The sequence below is a fragment of the Metarhizium brunneum genome, chromosome 5 (assembly GCF_013426205.1).
Source record: "Metarhizium brunneum chromosome 5, complete sequence".
In the NCBI taxonomy this organism is placed as follows: domain Eukaryota; kingdom Fungi; phylum Ascomycota; class Sordariomycetes; order Hypocreales; family Clavicipitaceae; genus Metarhizium; species Metarhizium brunneum.
Window position 1 is genome coordinate 2676795 of NC_089426.1, and position 21863 is coordinate 2698657.

Genomic DNA, 21863 nt, shown 5'->3' on the forward strand with positions numbered 1-21863 from the left:
TTGAGTTTCCCCAGCGCCCGCCCCCCACTGTCGATCCGTCAATGTCTGGATGGGAAGTGGGCGGTTGACACGGCGAGGGCGACGATAAACTTAGCAACATGATGATGTAAAGTCGCGACCCAGGATCTCGTCAACTTGGGGTGTTGTATTTGGATAAATATACAACATGTACAACATTCGGGGGTGTATATAGTGCAGTGCAGGCCATGATATCGCAGACTTTTGAGCTCGACAGAGCTGTTGGAAGCGTCGAGATCTCGGGGCGGGCAACCAGATTGGCGGCAATGGTGCTGCTATTCTCTTTCATGCGCAACCAGACTCTCTCGTGCGACTCAACACTGTTGACATGATGGGCTCCAGTCCTCCTTTGAAACCGGCAGTGAAGACGCGAAACCAGAGAGACCCTGCTGCCTGAGGTTGCACAATCGCACTGATTACCAGTTTGGGACGAGCCAGGGAGAGTTGTTGGTACGCATGATTAGACTCGCTACTCCGTGCTCTGTACTCCGTATGCACGAACCAGATTCAAAGTCATCAGCAAGGATTGCTCGCCTTGAGAAAAACAAGAGACTGAGACTGACTGGAAAGCCGGGCACCGGGCACCACACCCCTCAATTTGAGATGCAATCAAATTGCGAACCAGGGCGGCCGTCTCCAAGTCCATCTATTTGTGCATAATGCGATCCATCCAACCGGAACGCCCAAGTGACAGGCCTCGAGCGCTTCGACCCGGGTGCAAAAGATATTGACCCCGGCTCGTGGCCAGGACGGCCATCTGCTCCGAGCTCTGAGTCCTGGACACTCTTTTGCCTGGCATCAAGATATTTGCCCTCTCTTCTCTTCTCGGGCCTGGGGACGCGCAAGCAAATGTCCCGACCGGGCCAGATGGCGGACAGTGATACAGCCACCGGCTCTCGCTCTCGCTGGCAGCAAATGGCACTCCAGTCCGTTTTCACTCTTCTCTCCAATGGCGTGGATGGACGGGGTGGTTTTGCTCTAAGCCCATCTAGGAACATGCCGAGAGATGGCGGACCTGGTGGTGCTCAACTCTTTCTCCCACTTAGTCGCCGTGAAGGGCGGATCGGCTCTTCGCATTGGTCGCATTCCGGTCGTCAGCTTTGTCCCGATTGAGACGCATTTGCGCTTTGGCGCCCGCCCGCCAACGAAACTTTGCCGATCAACACTGCCCACCGAGGGCGCGGCATTTAACGTGCTTTTTTGCAGCAGTATGTGTTTTTCTGCTGTAGGAAACGAGCTAATAACCAGTGAACCGTTTGCAATCCCGTACTGCACCTTGCTGGAACCGCGCATTTTCCCCAATCGGATCGTTGGTCCGTCAACAGCAATAAACCTCGTAGGGCTGAGGGCTGAGATTGCTCGTCAGCCCACAACTCGAAACCCACGTTTTGACGTCCCCCTCCCCTTTTGAGAAGGCATTGAGGGCAAGGAAGAAAATAAGATAGATGTACTCGGTACGTACATGCACATGGCGCATCTGCACACATCCATCGTAGGAGTAAAGGATTCAACCAGGTTTCAGGCCCAAACTGCGCTGGATGCGGTCAGCTTTGAAGCGCGTGAGCCAAGACCAAGACCAAGACCAAGACCAGCGTTGCAACCGCCGGCCTCATTCATCATCGATTGCTGGAGAGACTTCCGTGGTCAACTGGTTGTGTGGCATCATGGCGCATGGCTTTCTCGAGCCTGCTTGCTCCTGGTATGCATGTATGGAGAACTCCGTGTGGTCGCTAGTGATGTCCAGATTCGGACGCGGCGCAACCCGTCCCTTCACATCCAACTTCAGAGTCATCCGTTGACTCAAGTGCCACAGCCTCGTTCGTGCCCGTTGATGACACCCACACCACACCGTCCTCCTGATGGCCCTCTCAGCGACCCTTTGGCTCCCAATGTTGGAGCCTGCATGCATACTGTACCTACACACAGCCAGCTGCTCAGGGAACATATGTACATGCCAGGAAGCTGTGTACGTATGTACTTTGCTCATTTTGGGCAAAATGGAACGCGTGGCAAGTGTCCGCCATCCTTCCATGCATACATACCTGCACGCTCGACTGCATGGCACGCGACTCGGCAACGGCAGAAGAGGCATGGCTTGTGCTCAAACATTGGATGCAGCGGCGGCTGCATGGGCTCAGAAGTGTGCTGGAGCGTCTGGCTAGCTTGATGACTGCAGAAACGGGCGTGAAGCAGTGCGTGGCCGTCGCGGCCAATAACCTTGTTTCTCCACGCACAACTATCGAGATTAAGAAAGGGCAATGAGGGAATGACCATGTGGAAAATCTGCAGAGATTTTTCTCCTGCGCGCCCCTTCCCCCTTGCTCGCATGGACGCTTCTGTGGACAATGACACCAGTCGACATATGTATTCTTGAGCACCGAGTGCCTGGAGCGTCGCAAGCCAACTCAAGGGGCAGGTCCGACGCATACAGAAGGTACCTACATAGGCAGGTAGTAGCTTGAGGTTATACAACCAGACACATCAATGAGGTAGTAGTAGTTAATATGCCGGCGTGGTATTGCCCAATGCCAACTAAGTACCTACTTAAGGTACTTAAGTACTTAAGTAAAGTAGGGAGCCCCACAGCGGACCGGAAATCCTGCTTGCTCCAGTCTGGGCCAGTCTCCAGCGGCCTTGGGAGTACAGGTAGGTACCTGGTATGAAGAGGCATCAGGCATGAGACACTCTGTGCGCAAAATCGAGTTACCAGATTGCCTCATGGATACACGTTCCTGCGCCCCCAGAACCGGAAATCGGCGCGGAAGAAACATACGTACAATGTACGGAGTGAGTTCTCAGGCTCTTTCAAAGTGATTGCCATGACGGGATGGCAAGATGGGTGGTCACACCTGTGCAGGACAACTACCATGCTCGCCATGTGTCTTACGCTTGGCGCGTGGGGAGATGCAGTGGTCAGAGGTTGCACCAGAGGGAGCTAAGAGGCGCCAGCAGCAGACATAGACGGGGGCAGATTGGGCAGCTTGGGCAGGCACATGAGGGCCTCTGAGGGGTGGCATGTCCAGCGGACACGGAGTGTTGAGTTCTCCGGATGGGCCAAGGCCTCCACTGAGCCAGGCCGCTCCAGATGTCCATGTGGAGTCTGGTCTGGTCTGGTCGGTCCATGGCCAATCGTCCAACCACTCACTGTACGGAGTAGCTGCCGCTGCCGGCCGCGCTATCTTTGGAGATTCTTTTTTTAGCTTTCGGCTCAGAGGCCTCTGAGGCTCCCCGAAGTCGTTGTCCGGCACTCGTGCTTGTGCGAGCGTCTTGTGGGAAATGCCAGGTACTGTTCCTTGAATGTAGTCAACTGCTCCCTATAATCAAGATAGTTCCCGCATGTGTCCACGCACCAGGCTTTCGAGCCACTCTGTTTGCCCCTTGCCACGCCATTATTCATAGTCTTCAGTCGATACGACGTCAATGAAACATTGGAGCCATGTCCGTCTGACAGCAGTTGACTCTGTAACTTGGAAAAAACCAAATCGACGCATCTGGTGTTTTTTTTGTCCATGCGTCGTCATACAACACAATACAACACTCATCCACTCCTCCTCTGCTCCGTACGCACTCACCAGCTCTGTGGCAGTATGTACTCCATCAGCTCGCCAATTCCCGATAGGCCTGTCGACGGCGTATGCAACCGACTCGTATGCGCGGCCAATGTAACCGCATGGACGTCTCGAACTGTTCCTTTCCAGATTTCAGGTCATCTCTTCTGCGTTGCTGCATTACAAGTCATGGATCTTACGTAGATGCCCGTATGCACCCACAGGGGCCGCCACGGAGTTTGGAGTTTCTGAACAGAGTCCCATGTCTCCGGAGTAATACTAGCACGCGCCAGATTGGGGGCCATGCCCCCGATGCCATCAACATTAACTGCTGCTTGCGTCGGCTGTGGGAGGAAAGTGAGACGCCTCTAAACTGTATTGGGTTCTGAAGGATTTGATATCCAGACCTGCAAGAACATGTTAATTGGTACTGCAATTTTTCATCAATTCGGACTCGGGCGAACCGTGCCGATTGAACTTGGCCTTGTAGTTGGTTCTGCCTGTAAATTTGGCAAAGTCCAGACAGACAGATGGGGCTATCTAGTCGGCGGACGAGAAGCAAGAATCGCCTGCACACAGCAGACTCTTCGAGTTCACAGGCCGGCCTTACGGCGCAGGCGCAGGTACTGGGGCCATCCAGTGGCTCGTTCCCTGTCGGACGGGCCAGGCTGCCACGACAACTTCCATGAGCCAGCAGCCAGATTTCTGGGCCTGCAAAGTGGCCGTGGTCATTTGCCCGCAGAGCCTCATCGTCCAGGGGTATCGACAAAGGGGGTTCTGGAGTCCAAGAAGGGGGGCGCCGCAGGGACATGCTCCCATCTCCCGGGCAGGGTATTCCTGAGGGTTGAGGAGAGTGAGGCAATGAGGTAAACCTGCAAGGCTAACCGGGATACCCCCAGTCGGCGAAAGGTAAATTAGAGCCCGCCTCTGCAGGTCGGAGTGTCAACCATTTCAATCTTGCCATTCTGCACCCAATCAACCCCGCCGCAGAACCACCTCCACCGTTCAAGCTAACTGACGTTGGTAGCCGCAAGCGAGTGTGCATATGGCTAGGCCAAATTGGGAGAGGCCCCATCATGTCTCGTCGAGTCCAGATGTCCATTGTGTGTGAACAGCAAATCTCAACTTCGGAAACAGATTCGCCGCCGCCACGAGGTAAATTCCGCGCGCTGTGGCTCACCTGTGTCAAGCCGGGCCCCGATCCAGGCCTCTGGTTGGCCTGCCCTACGACTGCACCCATGACCGAGTCAGGAGATAGTCGAAAGATTCCAAGATTAATAGTATTATGTAGTACGTCAGAGTTGGGCCTAGGCAAATAGCCTAAAAGTTTAAGTCATCACATAGTGAATATGACGATGGAGTGCGGAGTACGGAGTGCTCTGTGCCTTTTCATCAACATTACACAGCATGAACCGCAAGGCACAGGCATCTCTACTGCTGCCTCATGTTGCAACGCCCCAAGGAATAACATTGTCACAGGGGTGGTATTTTCATCTCTCCGTCTGGAGCTATTGGGTAAAGACTCTCCATCGGTGCATTCGTCGCCTGCATAATCATCTTGCTCACACTGGTGCGGGACAAGTCATCTAGTAGTAATTAAAAACAGAACTTTGACTTGCGGCGAGACAACATGTGACGGCTCAAAAACAGATGTCTGATGGGCTTTTGAGGTGGACCACGACACTGAAAACATGCCCCGGGATAACCCTGTACGCAATTACTACTCCAGATATGCCTTGGCAATTAAATGACCAACGGGGCGACTGCAGTCAGCAAATACCGGCCTTGATATTGCCTTTGGCAACGTTTGGAAAGTGGGATGAGGCCACCAAGCACTGAACTCCTCTACTCCTGCCTGCTCAGTCATGCAATAATATACATACATACCTAGGTACGTAATACTGACTGCCCCATACTTTCAACTCCGTGCTCCTCCGTGCTCCGCTACTGGCAATCGTCAATCAATCCTGCCAAACCCGTTATGCATTGTTTGACCCGCGAGGCTGTCGGCGTGGAAATGCGCCCTCGCCAGCTCATCAGACGAATCGCCTTGCGGGACACGAATTCCCCAACCTGGCATAGTCTCGATTGCCTCGTCTGTCGTCTAGTTGTGCAGATGCCGACTAGTCTCTTCTGGCCAAAATCGCCGCTCTCTCCGCCCTCTCCACTCTCCACACAGGGGGGGGGGGAAGTCCTGCGTCCTGCATGCGCGGGCAGTAACCAAACACCAAGAGCCTTTTTGGCAGGCCCAGTCGGCAGGTCCACCACGTCTTCTTGTCCTCTGGCACACCACCAGACACCAGACACCAGGCCAGCACAGCGCGCGATACTGCTGCCGCCATCAATAACCCCCCTTCCCGAAGCAACGTGCTCTGCGAGTCAAGTATGGAGAGTGAGAACTGCCTGGCGGGCTGTGCGTGCGCCCGTCGGTTCCAAACTCGGGCTCGATGCCGCCATGCCAAACTATTGGGCCCTGCTCCAATGCAGTTGTTTCTTTTCCCTTACCGTCTTTGTCCACCGTTCGTGGCCAACAGGGATCCAGTCCTCGGGCAGGCAGACCATGGCTCAACGGAAACGAATTCCAATGTCTCGGCTCCCGCAGATTCATGCGCCAATCGTCTTTGGTGGCCGACGCAACGCTGAGATTCGCCGTACCGCGCTTCTCACTCTTCTCTTGTAACAGTTGCAATTTATTACGGGCGCGAGTGTTTCACGGCTCTGGAAATGAAAGTATTCGTCAGCAGCTAAGACCCGGTTCCTGACCTTGGAAAACCGAAATTGAGGAGCAAGAGATGCGCCCTGACCTCATAATACGACGCGTAACATTGTGCAGGACGGCTCCTGTCGGCCTCGCAACATTCAGTTTCTAATAGGAGTGGTTAACCTCTGTTATACCTAATAGCACAACCCGTTATACATTGAGGGGGCTCACCCCCTGAACTAAATAGGACAAAGTAAAATGTTCCAGCGCAAACGCACGGCCCATATCGGGAGACTCGAGGCGCTCGCGACTGAATGGACCGAAGAAAGCGTAATGCGTCGTCCTAGGCCAACGCCAACGAAAGCACTGAACGTATCTACCTCCCTTGGTAGCACTCCGTTCTCTGGACGATACCTGGCGCCGGTCGGGGTACAGTACCATTTCTTGATACACTTCCTGCTTGTTTAGACGGCCTCTAATTTAGAATGCAATGCACTGTTCACTCGTAGTTGAGGCCAAGAGTGGCATAGTTCAAGATTGCGGCCAAGGCCCGCAGCCCCGCGGGGCTTATCAGACATGGGAAGTAGGGTTAGGACCCGAAGTACTGGTTGAACACGGTGCTGCAATCTGTTTCTGTTGGCTTGACGAGCATCTGCCGTGCAATGCATCTGGTACTGAGTTGATGCGGGCTGCTTGGGCTTGGGCTTTCTACTATTGAAAGAAATTCTTCTGAGATGAGAGAATTATTCGGTGATTGACGACGTCCTGGTGCTGGCAACTGTCGGTTACTGTCTCGGTACTCCGTACTTGTCATCACAACCAGCCAGGGCCAGAGAGACTGACAAAAAAACCAGTCCTGTGCAAATTTTTGAGTGGAACCCTTCTGTCTTGAGCGAATTATCCCTCAAGTGCTTCTGTTTACCTCCAATTTGGGTTTATACGGAGTAAAACACTTCTAGGGTCCTGCCTACAGATGTACATACAAGTACGTACTGCCATGATTTTAGGCTCGAGATGTCAGATACACATGCAGTTCACTCCGGACTAATACCCAGGTTGTTACATATGTCCGATGTGCCGGGTTGACGCTCCAAACCAGCCTGCCGATTGCCGCCGGCCCTTGGATGAGGAGAAGTGAGATTATTTTTGCTCGTCAACGACTGAGTGGCTTGTCTAGTACCTCTTGTTTGATCACCATGATGTGACCTTCCCAAGCTCCAGACGAAGGCCCTGAGAATTGGTGATCCTTTGCAAATCAACCGTAAGCCCGCGACCCTAGGCTGTATGTATCGTTGAAGTTGAAATCACCCCAATGGTCTGAATTCAAGTCCCAAGTACTGAATCTAAGTCGGGGAAAAGGAGGTGGGAGGCCTGGAGCCACGAGCCACGAGCCGCCACAGTCTTGATTGCCTATGGCTGTTCGTTCCAGTTGAGAGGAAGATGTCAGGCAAACAGGGACCAGAGACACTGGATGCGAGACAGATACCGTCTGCTTGGTACGGGGTACATTCAGTCGGCCTCCAAACAGCAATCCGTACAAAAATCGGAGTCGAAGGACAGGTGGTAGTAGTAAGCTTGCTGTGTGTCTGAGACAGTCTGCCTACAGAAAGACGGCTTGTGGGGGACTTAGGGGGGGTTCAAAGACAAAGTATATCCTCTTGAGCTGTCGCAAGACCCGCGAGTCCCATCTAGGTTTAGCATGTCCGATACCCCTGGCATCATGTTGGTTTGCTGGCGACTTGTCTCTGGAGTGTTGCTTCACGGTGTGGTTGTGTGTGTGTGAGTGTGGGAGTGTCATGCCGAGACCCCAGCAACCCCATCACCTCTGCAATGGGGTCGCCGCGCATCGCTTGGGTGGCCAGTCATGGGCTGTTCTGAGGTTGCTGGGTTGCTCGTTTCTCGGGACGATACTTTGGTTCTTGTACCAGATACACGACCCGTTGCAACGGTACCAGACCACATTGCTAACTTTGACGCTTACAGTACCAGGTCATTTGCCTTCGTTCTTGCCTGCCGACTTCCGCCCCTCCTTAATGAGGCCAGGTGAACGAGGTACCGGTACTTTTGGGTACACCAGAGGTCCATGACCTTTTCCGCCAGATGATCGTCGGGGACCGCCCAAATACGCCAGTGGCTCAATCGATGGCTCCCACAAACCTTCATGAACTCTCGACCACACGCCCGCCCTGCGAACCACGCCCCAGGCACGCAAACGCCTTTTTTCTTCTTCCCTTTCCTGTCTTGCACACACGCCTCTCTGCCTGATCCTGGTCGACTCCAGTCCCAAGACGAGGCTCTTGATGAATACCGAAAAGCCCACCAGCCCGAGAGCCATGCTGCGCGGGCGGCATCATGATGGATGACCCTGTGCAATGAATTTTGTCTCTTCAATTTCTGCGGTGATGGAGCCTTCTTGACCACACCCCCCTGTCTCCCGGATGAGGCTGGCGGAGTTCAACACCTCTGCCCTACTGGCCCTGTATCTCAACTTTGTGGAAAAAGTAGATCCTGTCCACCGGGCCCTGGTTTGGGCTGTCTAGTCTAGATGCAGGCCGTCTATATATCTACGTCCAAGCCCCCAACAACATCAAACGTTTGTTGTCAGCCTTCTCTACCAGATCAACTTTTGGTTGTCCCTCAACACCAATCAATCATCACGTAGAATTCTGTTGTCACATACCAGCCCTCTCTCATCCGGGTATTATTGTCGACACCGCACCATCACACCGAAACGCCCTACGACACAACTGCTCTTGTTCGCCCTGTCGTTATCACACCTTCTCTACCACTTGTTCCCAGAATTGCTATTCCTTCACAGCATACAGCCAAGGCTACGACGAGGCGAAGCAGAAAGAACAATAGCGACCTGTCGAATTTTTGCCTCTACATACATCTAATACTTCGAAGTGTTCATTCTTGTCATCCTGCCAGGCTCGGCAACCCCGCGAGACAAAGCCCTACCTGATTTATAACAGAAGAGGCCTTGGGGTGGAACGAGACTGTGCGGTTCTTTCGAGGTAAGAGCAAGACATATGAAGAGGGGAAAAAAAAAGCCCAGTCCTGAGCGAAGGCGTCTCAAAGAGAAATGTGAATAGGAAACCAGATGTGCGTATTGCTGACTCTAAAATGCCAGACTCGCCCCCCGCAATCTACAATCGTCACAAACACAATGGCCGCTTTGGCTGAGCAGCCCTACAACGGCCTGTTCGCACAACAGCAACGTACGGACGATTACACCAATTATCCTGAACCCCCACAGAACGCCTTTGGATCTGCTTCTCCAATGACCGTTGGTGTCACGTACCCTCCTAGCACAACGTCAATGGGCTTTGAGCCCTCGCTATACGCCGAGACGCCGAACTACATTCTCAGGGGCCACACGTCTCCTGGTGTGTATCCAGAGGACGGTGACATAAGACTGTCGTCCTCTGGTCTGTCCTCTGGTTCCCTTCCCTCAGCGCCATCTTCAGCAGTCGGTTCACCACAGTCGAGCAACGGACACTTGGGTGTGACTGACTGGACCGGTCACACAATGAACATGCAACCCAGCATCGTCGGGAGTGACTATATGGCCGCCCCCGAGTACTTTCATGGCTCTGGAGTGGAGGATTTCAGCAGCTTTGACTTTGGCGGACAGCCAAAATCTTTTGTTGGTAAGTAGTATGGCATTTTCTCGCCCTCTCTTGCGCCTTTGTCTCGCCCTTTCTCTTTCTTTGCATGGCCGTATTTTTCACCTCTTTGGCAAGCTTCAGTTGCTGCCGACTCCTTGCCCATTCCCACTATGTTTTGTGTCCTCGTCGTCTGCGCATCGCCCATCTGTCTGTCAGTCTGTTCGCCAAATGATAGCCTTGGGGCTTGGTCGCAGCCGAGGCCAGATGGCAATGAACATCTCCCGTACGGGATACCCGCACACCTACCTCCGTGCCGGTGCTCACCTTCCAAGGGAAAAAGGTGCACATCATGATTGTTCCGTATCTTTCATACATACTGGACCTGTGGGCCGAATCATCATGGGTACTCGATGTTTGGGTTTGCCAGGGGGGCCCGCAGTTCAGCTTGCCATTGCGCGCCATGCCTGAGACAATTGGGTCGTGGCTCCGCCAGTGCGGGTGCCGACTTTTACAACACAACGGCCCAACGGCGCTCCGACGCAGCGCGTCATCATTTCACGGGGCCCCGACGCACACCAGTTGTCTGCTGTGCTTTGCTTTGTCTGGACAGCCCGCTGTACGGAGCAGCGAGTGCATGCCGCTGCATCCATTGCTGCATAGTGGTGTGCCGTCGGTGTTGGTTGAGCAGCTCGGTCGAGGTGCACGAGTCGAGCGCTCCGGTCATCCCAAGTGCTGCTGGCCGATTGTGACGAGTCGCTGTGACCAGCTGCTGTGTCTCATCCAGCGAGAGCATGTGGCGCCCAGTAAGCGCAGTGGGTGTTCCTTGAATGGTCGCTGGCGCCCCCCCACCAAAAAAAGGTGTTTCTCGTTTCTCGCACCTATTTGAGACCTCCGTACGTCAACGGTTGGTGGTTGCTACCCGTCTTGGGCGGCCTCTTGTCCTCGGCCAAAACCGCTGGCCACCTCACCCCGCCTCGGTTCACTTAACCCAACCTATGTTGTTACTATCTGGAACCCTCGAAAGACACCTTTTACTTTTCCGGTTCATCCTTGATTGCATTGTTCTGTTTCAATTCTGCATCGTCATTCCGATCACGACGACAGTCGTAGCGGCAATTGACCATGTCGTCCGCGGCCACACTCACTGACGCTGTTCCCGTTGTCGCAGATCCTTCCCTCATCCACCCAGAAATCGCCCGCCCTCCGATGCCCATCTCGCCTTACGATGGCCACTTTCAACACGCTCAGGCACACCAATTCGTGCCCTCGCCCTCACTATCGTCGTCACCGCAGCCCAACATGGCTCGAACCGACAGCGCCTCGCCATTCCTCCACAATGGCCCCTTTGGTCCCAACTACACCACCCACAGCCCGTACGGTGCCCCCATTGACGCCAATGGCCGCCGTGTCAGCATGGCCAACTTCATTTCCCCGGTTGGCTCTGCCGACTTTAGCAGCGATGAAACCAAGGAGAAGCAAAGGTGCACCTATCCCGATTGCGGCAAGATATTCAAGGACCTCAAGGCGCACATGCTCACTCACCAGAATGAGCGACCCGAGAAGTGTCCCATCCAGACCTGCGAATACCACATCAAGGGTTTTGCCCGCAAATACGACAAGAACCGCCACACACTGACCCACTACAAGGGCACCATGGTTTGCGGTTTCTGCCCTGGCTCTGGGTCTCCTGCCGAAAAGTCGTTCAACCGAGCAGATGTCTTCAAGAGACACCTGACCGCTGTTCATGGTGTTGAACAGACTCCCCCGAATAGCCGCAAGAAGACGCCAGCCGGCGTGGCCACTGGAAAGAAACTCACTGGCTACGCTCCCGATGCCACTGGAAAGTGTTCCACGTGTTCGCAAACCTTCTCCAATGCCCAGGACTTCTACGAGCATCTGGACGACTGTGTCCTTCGAATTGTGCAACAGGAGGATCCCGCAGAGGCCATCAATGCACAGCGATTGGCCGAGGTCGAGAACGACAAGATGGTCCACCATACCCTGGAAAAGAACAACCTCCCAACCACAACACCGACTATACAGGCCTCCCTGCATGAGGACGAGGAGGATGATTTGGACATGGGCGAGGACGAGGATGCCGATGATGTTTCTTCCAAAGCCAACTCGTCGCCCTCAATAAAGAAAAAAGGTAACCCTGCCAACGGTGTGCAAAAATCCCGCGGGTTGACGCATTCTCGGGGAGGTGTTCCGACTGCTACCAAGACTCGTGGCCGCAAGAATCGTCGCGACTACCCATCATCCTGGGGCTTTGATAAGGGCCAAATGACGATGCGAAAGCGTATTATGGCTGTCTTTGATGGTCCCCGCAGATTGGCCAAGGACGACATGATGCTTTCGACCGATCATGAGGTTCGCATCAAACTGTCGGATGGCAAATCATATGTTACGGACCTTGATGTCCAAACGCTAAAGCGGGCTGAAGGCTTCCTTGGCGCCACAGACGATGAGAAAGGACCGTGGATTTCTGATGACCCCACGGAGGAACAACTGAAGGAAATGCATGAAATGTTGAAGACGAGCAGTGCCCCCATTTAATAGGTCCTTTGCTTGTCTAGAGCCATCATCTTCTCGTCTCCCCAGCACACGGAAGGGAGTTTGAGACCTTACGAACTCGATTTGCTAGAGACTCATAACCATATTAGAAGGGGAGCATAGGAAGACGGCGCATGTGAAATTGACCTGGATTTAATGGGACATGGCTGGGTCGGATTGGTATTTTGCCATGCGGGTTCAATTTTCGGAGTTTTATGCACTTATTGATAATGTGCAGGTTTGTTTTTTTGTCTTCGCAGCCTCTCGGTTTGGGCATGAATATGGACATTTGGTTGTTCTTAATTACGATGGATGACATGGATTGGAAACCCAGCTTCTGGAATCGTTCCGGCTTTGAGAGCGGTCCAAGGATTTTTTCCCTTTTTGCTCTTTTCGTTCTCGATACCCTGTGTTTTGTCCACTGTGGTGGTGTTTCCGGCGATTTAACAACGCCTCTTAGGATATTTCTTAATGGGACAAGAACTCTTCTCCCCAACTCGTGTGCCGCTGTTTGAACCATCGTGATGCGACGTGTCGTTTATTCACGAGGAGGAAGGACCAGGGCCTTTTCGCGACGCCGATGTAAAGCACTTCGTCGTCAAAGCACTCGGCTTTGTGTTCGGGCGGCCCCCATTTCGCAGCGCGACTGACTGAGCGAGACGTCGATACGTCGGTCCAAAAACTCGTTCGTCACCCATGTAAATTAACTGTTGTGTGATGATACCAAAACAGGCACCACGGTTCTGCTCGGTCCGGATGTGGCCGTGGACGCTGCGAGTAGCATCGAGTCGAATAGCCACTTGTGGCATTGAACATTCGGTATATCCATCCTCAAGGGCAACGAGTCACCCCAACCTGAGGATTAGTTGACCTCCGCTCCGAGTGTCATTTTCCCAGAGTGACCATCAACCAAGGTCTGACACGAGGTGCTGGGTAGTGGTCGAGTGCTACACGGGCCGTGAGAAGATGAAGGGCTTCTTTAACCGCCAAGCGCTTGCACGAGTCGGCCTCAAGGTAGAGATGATACTGAGAGAGGGACTGTAGGTACTGTAGGGACTGTTCATCCGACAGGACAGGGGGGGAGGATATCACGACGCGGAAGCAGAGGCTTGTTGTAGCTGAGCTGCGGACGATAGACAGCAGGCCGTGGCAGGACGAGCGTGCTGTTCCGCAAACAAGCAAAGCAAGTCATGTAGAATAAAATGAAAGAAAATCAAACAAATGAACAGATAAAGGCACATGTTCCGTACTCCCGCAACGCGGCTCCGGTCGGCACCACCGCTCCCTTTATATCTTGGTCGTCTCGGCGCCGTCTCCCGACAGCAACTCCACGGAAACCAAGAGGAGCAAAGAAAGCCACAAGCCAACTCGATTGCCAGAGTTTGCCATCTTGTACATACGTGCTGTGGCTCTTGCCTGCCGACAGACAATGGCATCAACGGCCTCTGGTTATACGTCGAGGCATTCGATAGTTTGTTCAGCTCAAGCCACCGCCATGTCGTGGACGAGCCCGTCTTCTCAGCTGGGACGTCGGTCCCTTGGCAAAAGGCTCATGTCCCTGGCGCGGGCTTCGAGGCTATTGGCTCGCAAGGACGTCGGCGTGTGCTCCGTCGACGTCGTGGGGTCAAGGGAGGTTGCCATCAGCTGCCAGGCGAGATTTTGTGCGCCGGCGAGAGACAGCATCGCCCATGTCTCTGAGGCAGGGGAGCTGCTTCGCCTTCGTTGCTGAACGCGAGAAACCTTGGCTAACATCCGTGGTTTGGCCATGTAGGACACGTCCATTGGGGTTTGTATCATACATTAGTCCCTGCTTCTAGAGTTAATTGGCCGAGCTGACCGAAGCTGAATCCCATTGCCGGGTGTGATGGCTGTGCCACCACTTTGGACGGAAGCATATTGTCGAAACTATCAAGACTTTTTTTTTTTTTCAAACATCAGTAGCATCTTGTCAAGTGTCCATGTCTTTCTCATTATGTTACACACATGCGCGCTAAATGTACACTCCTTGCGTTGATATTCGGATAGACACCAAAGCGCTAGTTCTGTGCCTCGATACTCGGACCCTTTTGCTCGACTCCCACAACCAGGTCGTAGTTGACCCTCAAGTTCTCTGCGCCACTGAGCGCCCTTCTCACCACGCTCTCATTCTTCTCTCGTACAAGTCTCTTCATCGCTCCTATGAGAAACCCGGCCACGACGTCCACGGACCAGGCGTCGGGCACCAAGCCTAGCACTTCTTCCACTTCGAACCAGCCACCAAAACGTTCCAACAGCGCGCCCGTCTGCTCGATTCGATGACTAACATCCGCAATGCTCAGAAATTCGTGGAGGACTACCTGGAATAGACGGCGTTGCTGCTCTGTTGCGGGCATGCTACCTCCAGCCTGTCGACCATCCAGGTGCCCGTAGACGCTGGACCCGCCTCGAAGACAGTACGACACTGCTGTATCGTAGTCACCAAGCCTGTGGACCAATAGCCGTAGTGCCTCTTCGTGGCGACGCTGATGGCCAGCTAGAATGATGGTCTCAGGGACGAGCAGGTCGCCCGGTAAACTGCCAATACGTTCCGCGATAGCCGCGGTGTCGTAGTCATGCGTACCGCCAAGGAGCTGGAGCAGTCGTAAGCGACTCTTCCATATTTCGCCATCCGGGGGTGTGTTTGCTAATAGAAAATGGTGGTATGTCGGCTTGGGTCCTTGTAACGCCCTGTATGCCTCGTATGTAGCCATAACTGTCTCTCGACTGGCTGCCGAGGATCTGAGATCTCCAAGAACCACGTCAAGATAGTAGTTTAAGAGCTCGTTCACATATGACGTGAGGCCCTTGGCAAATACAAGATGCTCTAGGTAATATTTGACCGCATCCGGGGCCTCTGCCCGGAGAATCTCAACGGCTCGCGCTGGTTCAAACCTGGGAGCCTTCCCCTCATCCTCGGCAAACACCTGCACTCCCAGTCGTGGATTTCTTTTGGCAAGCCAAATTCCGTATTCTTGGATCAGAGCTTGACTGCTAATCTTCTTCAGGTAGTCTCGGACACGTTGCTCGCCGTCGTCAAATTCGGACGCGCTATCCTCTTCCCCTTCAATAATGCGTTTCCAGGTTGCCAAAACGTCACCAGCCATTTTGCGGCTTTGGTAGAGTCTGCTCAGCATAAAAAGCCTATGATACGACTCTAAGATGTCGACAGCACGGTCGAAACAGTCCACTCCTTTGTCAACAACGTCATTAAGTTCCGATCTAACCGCGCCGCTGTGAACCGTGCCTCGAGGAGAGCGCTGGTCCAGCTCAAGCAAGGAGATGAGAAGTGCAGCATCCACAGTCCTGAATACTTCAACTTCGTCGGGAACGCTGCCAAATCCCTTCATTTTCCTCCAAGCCGATAGGAATCGGCGGAAAAAGTGCATGGTCTGTATTTCGATATCTTGTAGAGCGCTCTTTGCTGGTCTTTCAAAAATGACGCTTCGGAGGTAAGACTCGGCGATCTTCTTTACCCCTGCATAGATCCAAATGCCTTGTTTCCCTTCAATGATGTCATTTCTGATTCCGGGAATGAGAGACAGGACTACTCGAGGGTCCAGCTTACTGTCCACCAAAAGTTTCTCCAGAGCATTGAGGTCGCCTTCAGAGACTTGCTCTTTTTGCACAGACAGAACGTTAATGAGGAGAAGGAGACCAGCTTTTTGCCGCAGGTAATCCAACGTCATGTATTCCAATTCTGTCCTCGCATCTCGGCCGCGAATAAGTTTCAGGACAGCATACACTGCACTCTTGTCCATGTCTGCCATTTGCCCCCTGGGGCATGCTTCGTCCAACAGCGCGTCAAGTTGGACAATTAAAGGATTTCGCATTGCCCACCATATACAATTGCCGTTCCAGACCGCCAATCTTGTTTCAACGTCAGAAAGTCGTCGCACGAACTGTTCCCCTTCCGTATTGCGGGTTGTCTCCCAACCTTCCGGCAGTGAATCATCGTCCTGCGAGTCATCACGTTCGAAAAGTTCTTTTTCTTTGGACAATTGTTCTATCGACAGTGCGGTCCTAGAGTCTGAGCTCTTGAGTGAGCTAGATGCCTCCAATGGTCCAGGAAATGGAGAGAATCGCTTTTGGCTGAGCTTGGAGACAATCTCGCCGAGTCGGACTTGCCCTTTTCCAAGTAAGGTCCTCATGCCATAAGGGTGCTTCATAGAAATGCCTCTTGCTTCCAACCAATGCTTTTTTGGATTTGCTTCCTGGCCTGCGTTTATGTGTTGAATTTCTATGCCATGGTAAAGCCCATTATCAGATCCCTTAGATATGGAAGCCAATACATGACAATCTTCTTCCTCGCCAAAACCTGTCTGAGACGAAGTCATGTCAAAATTGTTGCCATCAACCACAATTTGCTCTGGATATTTCTCAAACTGAAGCGTCGCCCGCGTAGGCTCGCCATCCAGACTAACAAACATGCCAACACCTGGTTCTGATAGTTTCGTCCCAATAACCAATAAAAACTCCTCAGAATTTGGTGATGAAATATGCGGCTTGAGCACATCCAATGTCTGGTGTTCTGTGGGGTGCACACTTGGATCAGCCGAAGTGTCCTCGCCAGGGGGTAAGGGCAAAGGTTTGTCTGTAGGAGGCGACGGTGATTTAGAATTAGAGCGTGGCTCTAGGCTTGGTGAAGGCACCGGAGAGGACGGCTTTTGAGGGTTGGAGGAATTGTCATTCTGGCTCGGATTCCGACTGTGGCCTGGCGTATTTGCACTTGGAGTAGATAAATTTGTCGGACCTGTCCGGACAGGAGGATCTGGAGCAGTATCGCGAAGTGATTGAACTCGTCCAACATCTTCCACGGGTGTTTCATCCAGGGTCGAGATACTCATCAATGGAATTGTGAGCCGCCTATAAATGTCTAATAGCGCGTATGACCTGGAATCGGCGACGCAAGCTATTGAGTCTCGGCGAACGGACAAAACGCTTCCAGCAAATGTCACTTTCTGATACCATACGTTAGCAAGCATGCCAGCGTTCACAATAAACCAAAGATATAAGTAACTCACTGGCGCCTCAAGCACCTTATCGGCTAGGCGGACAACTTGTATCTTGGATTTCAAAGAAAGGAGTATGGTGGCATCGTTACCGCTCGTAGCTACGGAGCCGTCTGCAGCAATCGCATCATTCAAGTCCACCCCACCAATCCAGGTACAGTTCTTGACGACGCTTATTCCAGACACCGGGCTTAGTTCCGGCAAAGAATAAAATGCCGCGGTTGAGTTGCACAATATACATGCTTTCCCTATCCGTGGCAGCAATAGTATTTCCTGCACACCTTGACCAGCCGATCGCGAAGAGGGAGACTCGACAGAAACTGGTGATAGCCTGGAAGCTTGAATATAAACAGGTCGTGTCGTCACATCATTTGAATCAGGGGGAATTTGTACGAAATGAAGCACCTCGGATGCCGACGTGCCAATGTACAAGTTTCCATCTGTGTGTATATACGTTAGCTTCTGTGTCCTTATAGGCCGATCCTAGATTAACCCACCATAAAATTCGACGCAATTAATCTTCACATTGCTATCGGACCCGTCTGATGCCAACGGGATCTCCTCCAATAACGGTCGTAAGATATAAGGTCCATCTTCGACCGCTGCCTGCTGGGTCGGGCTGGCAGCCAGGCTAGTTTGTGTCGCCATGGCAAGGGATCATTCATTTGAGGCTAGTGTAGTGTCACGCTCATATTTGTAGTTGAGGGCCGTGGCGCATCGCGTACGTTGATTTGGCTTTTCGAGGGAGACCAATGGCTTGGTGGTTTCGTCAAGTGGTGTTGGCATTTGGAGGTTAGCACAGCTCGGAGATCGGATAAGTCCAGTCGTCTTTGTGTCGACGACACAGGTCTGGTACGTACTAGGAGGTACTGAGGCCAAGGTTTCGGTGGGGCTGGGCCGCCTACTTAAGTACAAGACAGAGGCTCCCTGACCCTGACATGTCCGGTACTTTACGTAGGTGCCTGGCATTTGAGCTGTGGCTCAGTGGCTCAGTTGGCTCAGTGGTCCGTGGCTGGTTCAATGTTCAACCAGACCAGCACTTGAGACTTGATTGAATGTTGAGACCAGACCCGCCGTCCCTCCCCTGTGACGAACACGTCAACTGCTTGAACTTCAACGCCTGGATCCTCCAGCTCCAGCATCGCGATCGTACCATCACGCCATCTTGGTCGTCCACCGCCCTCTTGTAGGCGATTGATGGCAAGACTTATACGTCGATCGAATGCGCAGCTTCCGACTGTGGAAAATTAATTAAACGCCGCTTTCACAATGGCGCAGGTCGTTGGAGCCGGTCCTGCCGCTGCCGAAGCTGCTTCTTCAGCAGCACGGCCCGACGCGCCGACCGCTGAGGGAGCAGGAAACAAATTCCAGCATGCTATTTCGTCCTGGAGAAGTACGCTGTCTCAACCGCGTTATTGCAACTGCGTTTTGCACTTACTTACTGCAGTAAATAGGTGTTGATTTGACAACCCTGACCGCGAACCTCGATAATACAGCGTCAGAAATCGTGACGTATCAGCGCGACTCGACAGTGCAGCGTAAAGAGCTGGCACAAAAAACAAAAGACTTCAGAAAGCTTGATGATGCAAGCAAATTGACCGAAATCAAAGGTCTCTTGAAAGGTAGTCCAGATCCCGTCTAGCCTCCGGCTGCAGCCTTTTCTATACACCCAGTAGCTAACAATAGTGGAAGCTTATCAAAATTTCATTGATCTTCTCACGAATCATTCCAAGTCAGTCAACTCAGCCTTCCTTCAGGCCTACACATCGATATCAGAAGCACCGGACCCATACCCACTCTTGGAAGCCTCGGTAGACTCCATGCTCCTGTCAGAGGAGACGCTTCCCAGACTCGCAGAAGAAAATAAGCACCTCCAAGAAAATGTTTCTAAGCTCACTTCCCAACTGGAAGATGTCGAAAGCAAGCTTCAGTCAGAACGAACCGCACGAAAAGAAATCGAGGACAACCTGGACGAGCGTGTTAAAGAGGTTGAATCGTCTTGGAATGCCGTCATGGAAGAGAAGAAAGACAACTGGGCAGCTAAAGAGAATAGCTTGGAAGAGAAGGTAGAGAATCAAGAGCGCCTTCTGAACGAAATGCGTGCCAGCTACGAGGTGAATCAGCGCCTTGGAAAAGCAGGAGAAGATCAAGAAAACCACCACGCAAAAGCCTCAAGCGCTGAACTGGAAATGCTCCATTCTGATATTGAGCGCACCAGCACCAGGCTTGCTGAGGTTGAAGCTCGCAATGAGCAGCTGCGACTAGAACTGGCCCAGGCCAAATCCTCCATCTCAATCCAGCCCGAAAAGTCCCTGGAAGATGATCCTGGGTACATGCGCATGAGGTCCGAAAATTCATCCCTGATTCGAAAGCTAGATGCGTCCAGGTTAGAAAAGGAAAGTATGAAGCGAAGTTTCGATTCTCAGCAGCGTACGATGGAGCGTGAGACACTTCATTTGAAAGAGGAAAAGGAGACGCTAAAGGCCAAGGTCCAAAGATGGAACGACTATGAAGATATCAAGCAGGAACTTGAGGTTCTCAAAAGCATCGAGTTTTCCACCGGTGATGATGACGAGGTTCGAGAAAGGATTGAAAGCAGCACGGACAAGGGGGATTCTTTAGAAAAGCTCCTTCTGTCCCGCAACAAGAAACTAGGTGACGAGCTAACGGTTCTCCGTGTCTCGCACCAAGACTTACAATCTCGGCTGGAGGATCTGCAGGAGGAGCTCTCAAGAACAAATGCAGAGTTGGAGAAGTCACAGAACTTGAATCAGAAGCTAGAGGAAGATCTCGAGCATATGCAGGCCGAAGGAGCCAATGCTTTCCCGTCTGGTGCTTCTGTCGCCGGCACGTACGTCACTCGTGCGCAGACACGAAAGGGTAGGATATCACCTACTTCATCCATCATCAGCGGACTGGATCCACGGTCCACAGCAGGAGAGCGGGAGCCGATGGGAGGCGGGTCAGGTATCCTGCCAATGGTGACAGCACAAAGAGATCGATTCAAAAAGAAAAACGCCCAATTAGAACAGGAGCTGTCCGAGACGCATCGGACTGCCCAGCAACTACGGCAAGAAGTTGCTGCCTTGCAAAAGGATAACCTCAACTTGTACGAAAAAACAAGATATGTATCAACATACAATCGTGGCGGCGCGACAGCAACTTCGTCATCGGCTTACTCCTCCAACCCGAATCCCTCGACGGTTTCCATCGGCGGGACGGGCAACCCGGGGATGGCCATGGACAGATACCGCCAAGCCTATGAGTCAAACATATCACCGTTTGCGGCTTTTCGTGGTCGAGAGTCGGCCAGAGCCTATCGGCGTATGAGCCTCCCGGAGAGGGTGGTGTATTCGATCACGCGCATGGTTCTGGCGTCCCGTACAAGCAGAAATCTCTTCGCAGTGTACTGTGTAGCGCTGCATATACTGGTCTTTTTCTCACTATATTGGCTCGGCAGCGCAGACTTGGATAAGCATGCGTCCAGTTTGGGCTCCTCTGCTGCCGCTGCTGCCGGAGCGGCTGCAGCCGGTGCAGGAAAGGCGGCAAGTGGTGGTGCAAATCACGGAGATTGGAAGCAAGATAGTTTCAATAGGCAGTAATGACGTTTAGAACCTGGCCAAGTTGCGGAAGCAATCAAGCACCAGTATCAGGCTGGACCGAGGTACAGGCAAGCCCAAAGTATACATATGCACACACTATCAATAATGTGGGATGTAATATTACGGGGTTAGCTAGGCATTCCATCTGGACAAGGCGAGACATGGGAGAAATGATGATAAATATGGGAAGGCTTCCACTTGCTTGTGTAGGCTCTAAGGACATGTAGATATAAAGAAGAGCACCAACAAGAGAGGTCTTGGCTGCGCAGTTTTTATTGTCTCTAGGATGGGGCTTCTGTACCGTGGAGGTCTTCTGTTACGTTTTCTATTCCCGCGAAGCGCCGACCCGATATGGCGGCCTGGCCGTGGGATCTAGGATGAAATGATGGGTGTCCAATCATGGGCACAGAGCCGGAATGCTCAGCTAACCATGGTTCTCTTGACTACTCCGCTGGCCCAACCTGATTTTTTTTTTCTTGCAGATATCCTACGCGCCGAAGCAACAAGGTGTGGCGTAGAGACAGGGAACCTGCTGTGCTCGCGTAATGCGTCGATCGGTGACACTGGCCCGAGATGCGAGGCGTGGAGTAGATTTCGATCCATTGGATGGATGGAGCAGCTCTGTTGGCCGCGTTTCGGACCACGTTATCCGAGCCGTTTAAACCAAAAGTGCATTCCCTGTCCGTCTTCCACGCTGGTCGCCGGCCGCTGACCACTCAGATGCATTGGAATACGTGGTTTGAGGTAGTTTGCCTATCAATTGACTGTGTGCGGGAAGACAATAGGCGTCCACAATTGCGGAG

The 21863-nt window shown here is 52.7% G+C and overlaps 5 protein-coding genes across 5 annotated transcripts; 3 read left to right on the plus strand and 2 right to left on the minus strand.

Annotated features, from left to right (window-relative positions):
* Positions 1–996: 996 nt before the first annotated feature.
* On the minus strand, positions 997–1311 carry G6M90_00g088970 (uncharacterized protein; the record flags this gene model as incomplete). The annotated part of the gene is made up of 1 exon (XM_066131343.1): positions 997–1311. One exon carries the CDS (start codon positions 1309–1311, stop codon positions 997–999), a length of 315 nt encoding a protein of 104 aa, XP_065987496.1.
* Positions 1312–9436: 8125 nt separating this feature from the next.
* Positions 9437–9928, plus strand: G6M90_00g088980 (uncharacterized protein; the record flags this gene model as incomplete). Its single annotated transcript, XM_014686733.1, has 1 exon — positions 9437–9928. The coding sequence occupies one exon, from the start codon at positions 9437–9439 to the stop codon at positions 9926–9928; it is 492 nt and encodes a 163-aa protein (XP_014542219.1).
* A 1072-nt stretch (positions 9929–11000) lies between these two features.
* On the plus strand, positions 11001–12434 carry G6M90_00g088990 (uncharacterized protein; the record flags this gene model as incomplete). The annotated part of the gene is made up of 1 exon (XM_014686732.1): positions 11001–12434. One exon carries the CDS (start codon positions 11001–11003, stop codon positions 12432–12434), a length of 1434 nt encoding a protein of 477 aa, XP_014542218.1.
* A 2033-nt stretch (positions 12435–14467) lies between these two features.
* On the minus strand, positions 14468–18106 carry vps-39 (Vacuolar protein sorting-associated protein 39; the record flags this gene model as incomplete). Its single annotated transcript, XM_014686731.1, has 3 exons — positions 14468–17407; positions 17471–17898; positions 17956–18106. The coding sequence occupies 3 exons, from the start codon at positions 18104–18106 to the stop codon at positions 14468–14470; spliced, it is 3519 nt and encodes a 1172-aa protein (XP_014542217.1).
* A 621-nt stretch (positions 18107–18727) lies between these two features.
* Positions 18728–21060, plus strand: COY1 (Protein CASP; the record flags this gene model as incomplete). Its single annotated transcript, XM_066131344.1, has 3 exons — positions 18728–18851; positions 18913–19080; positions 19145–21060. The coding sequence occupies 3 exons, from the start codon at positions 18728–18730 to the stop codon at positions 21058–21060; spliced, it is 2208 nt and encodes a 735-aa protein (XP_065987378.1).
* Between the last annotated feature and the right edge of the window lie 803 nt (positions 21061–21863).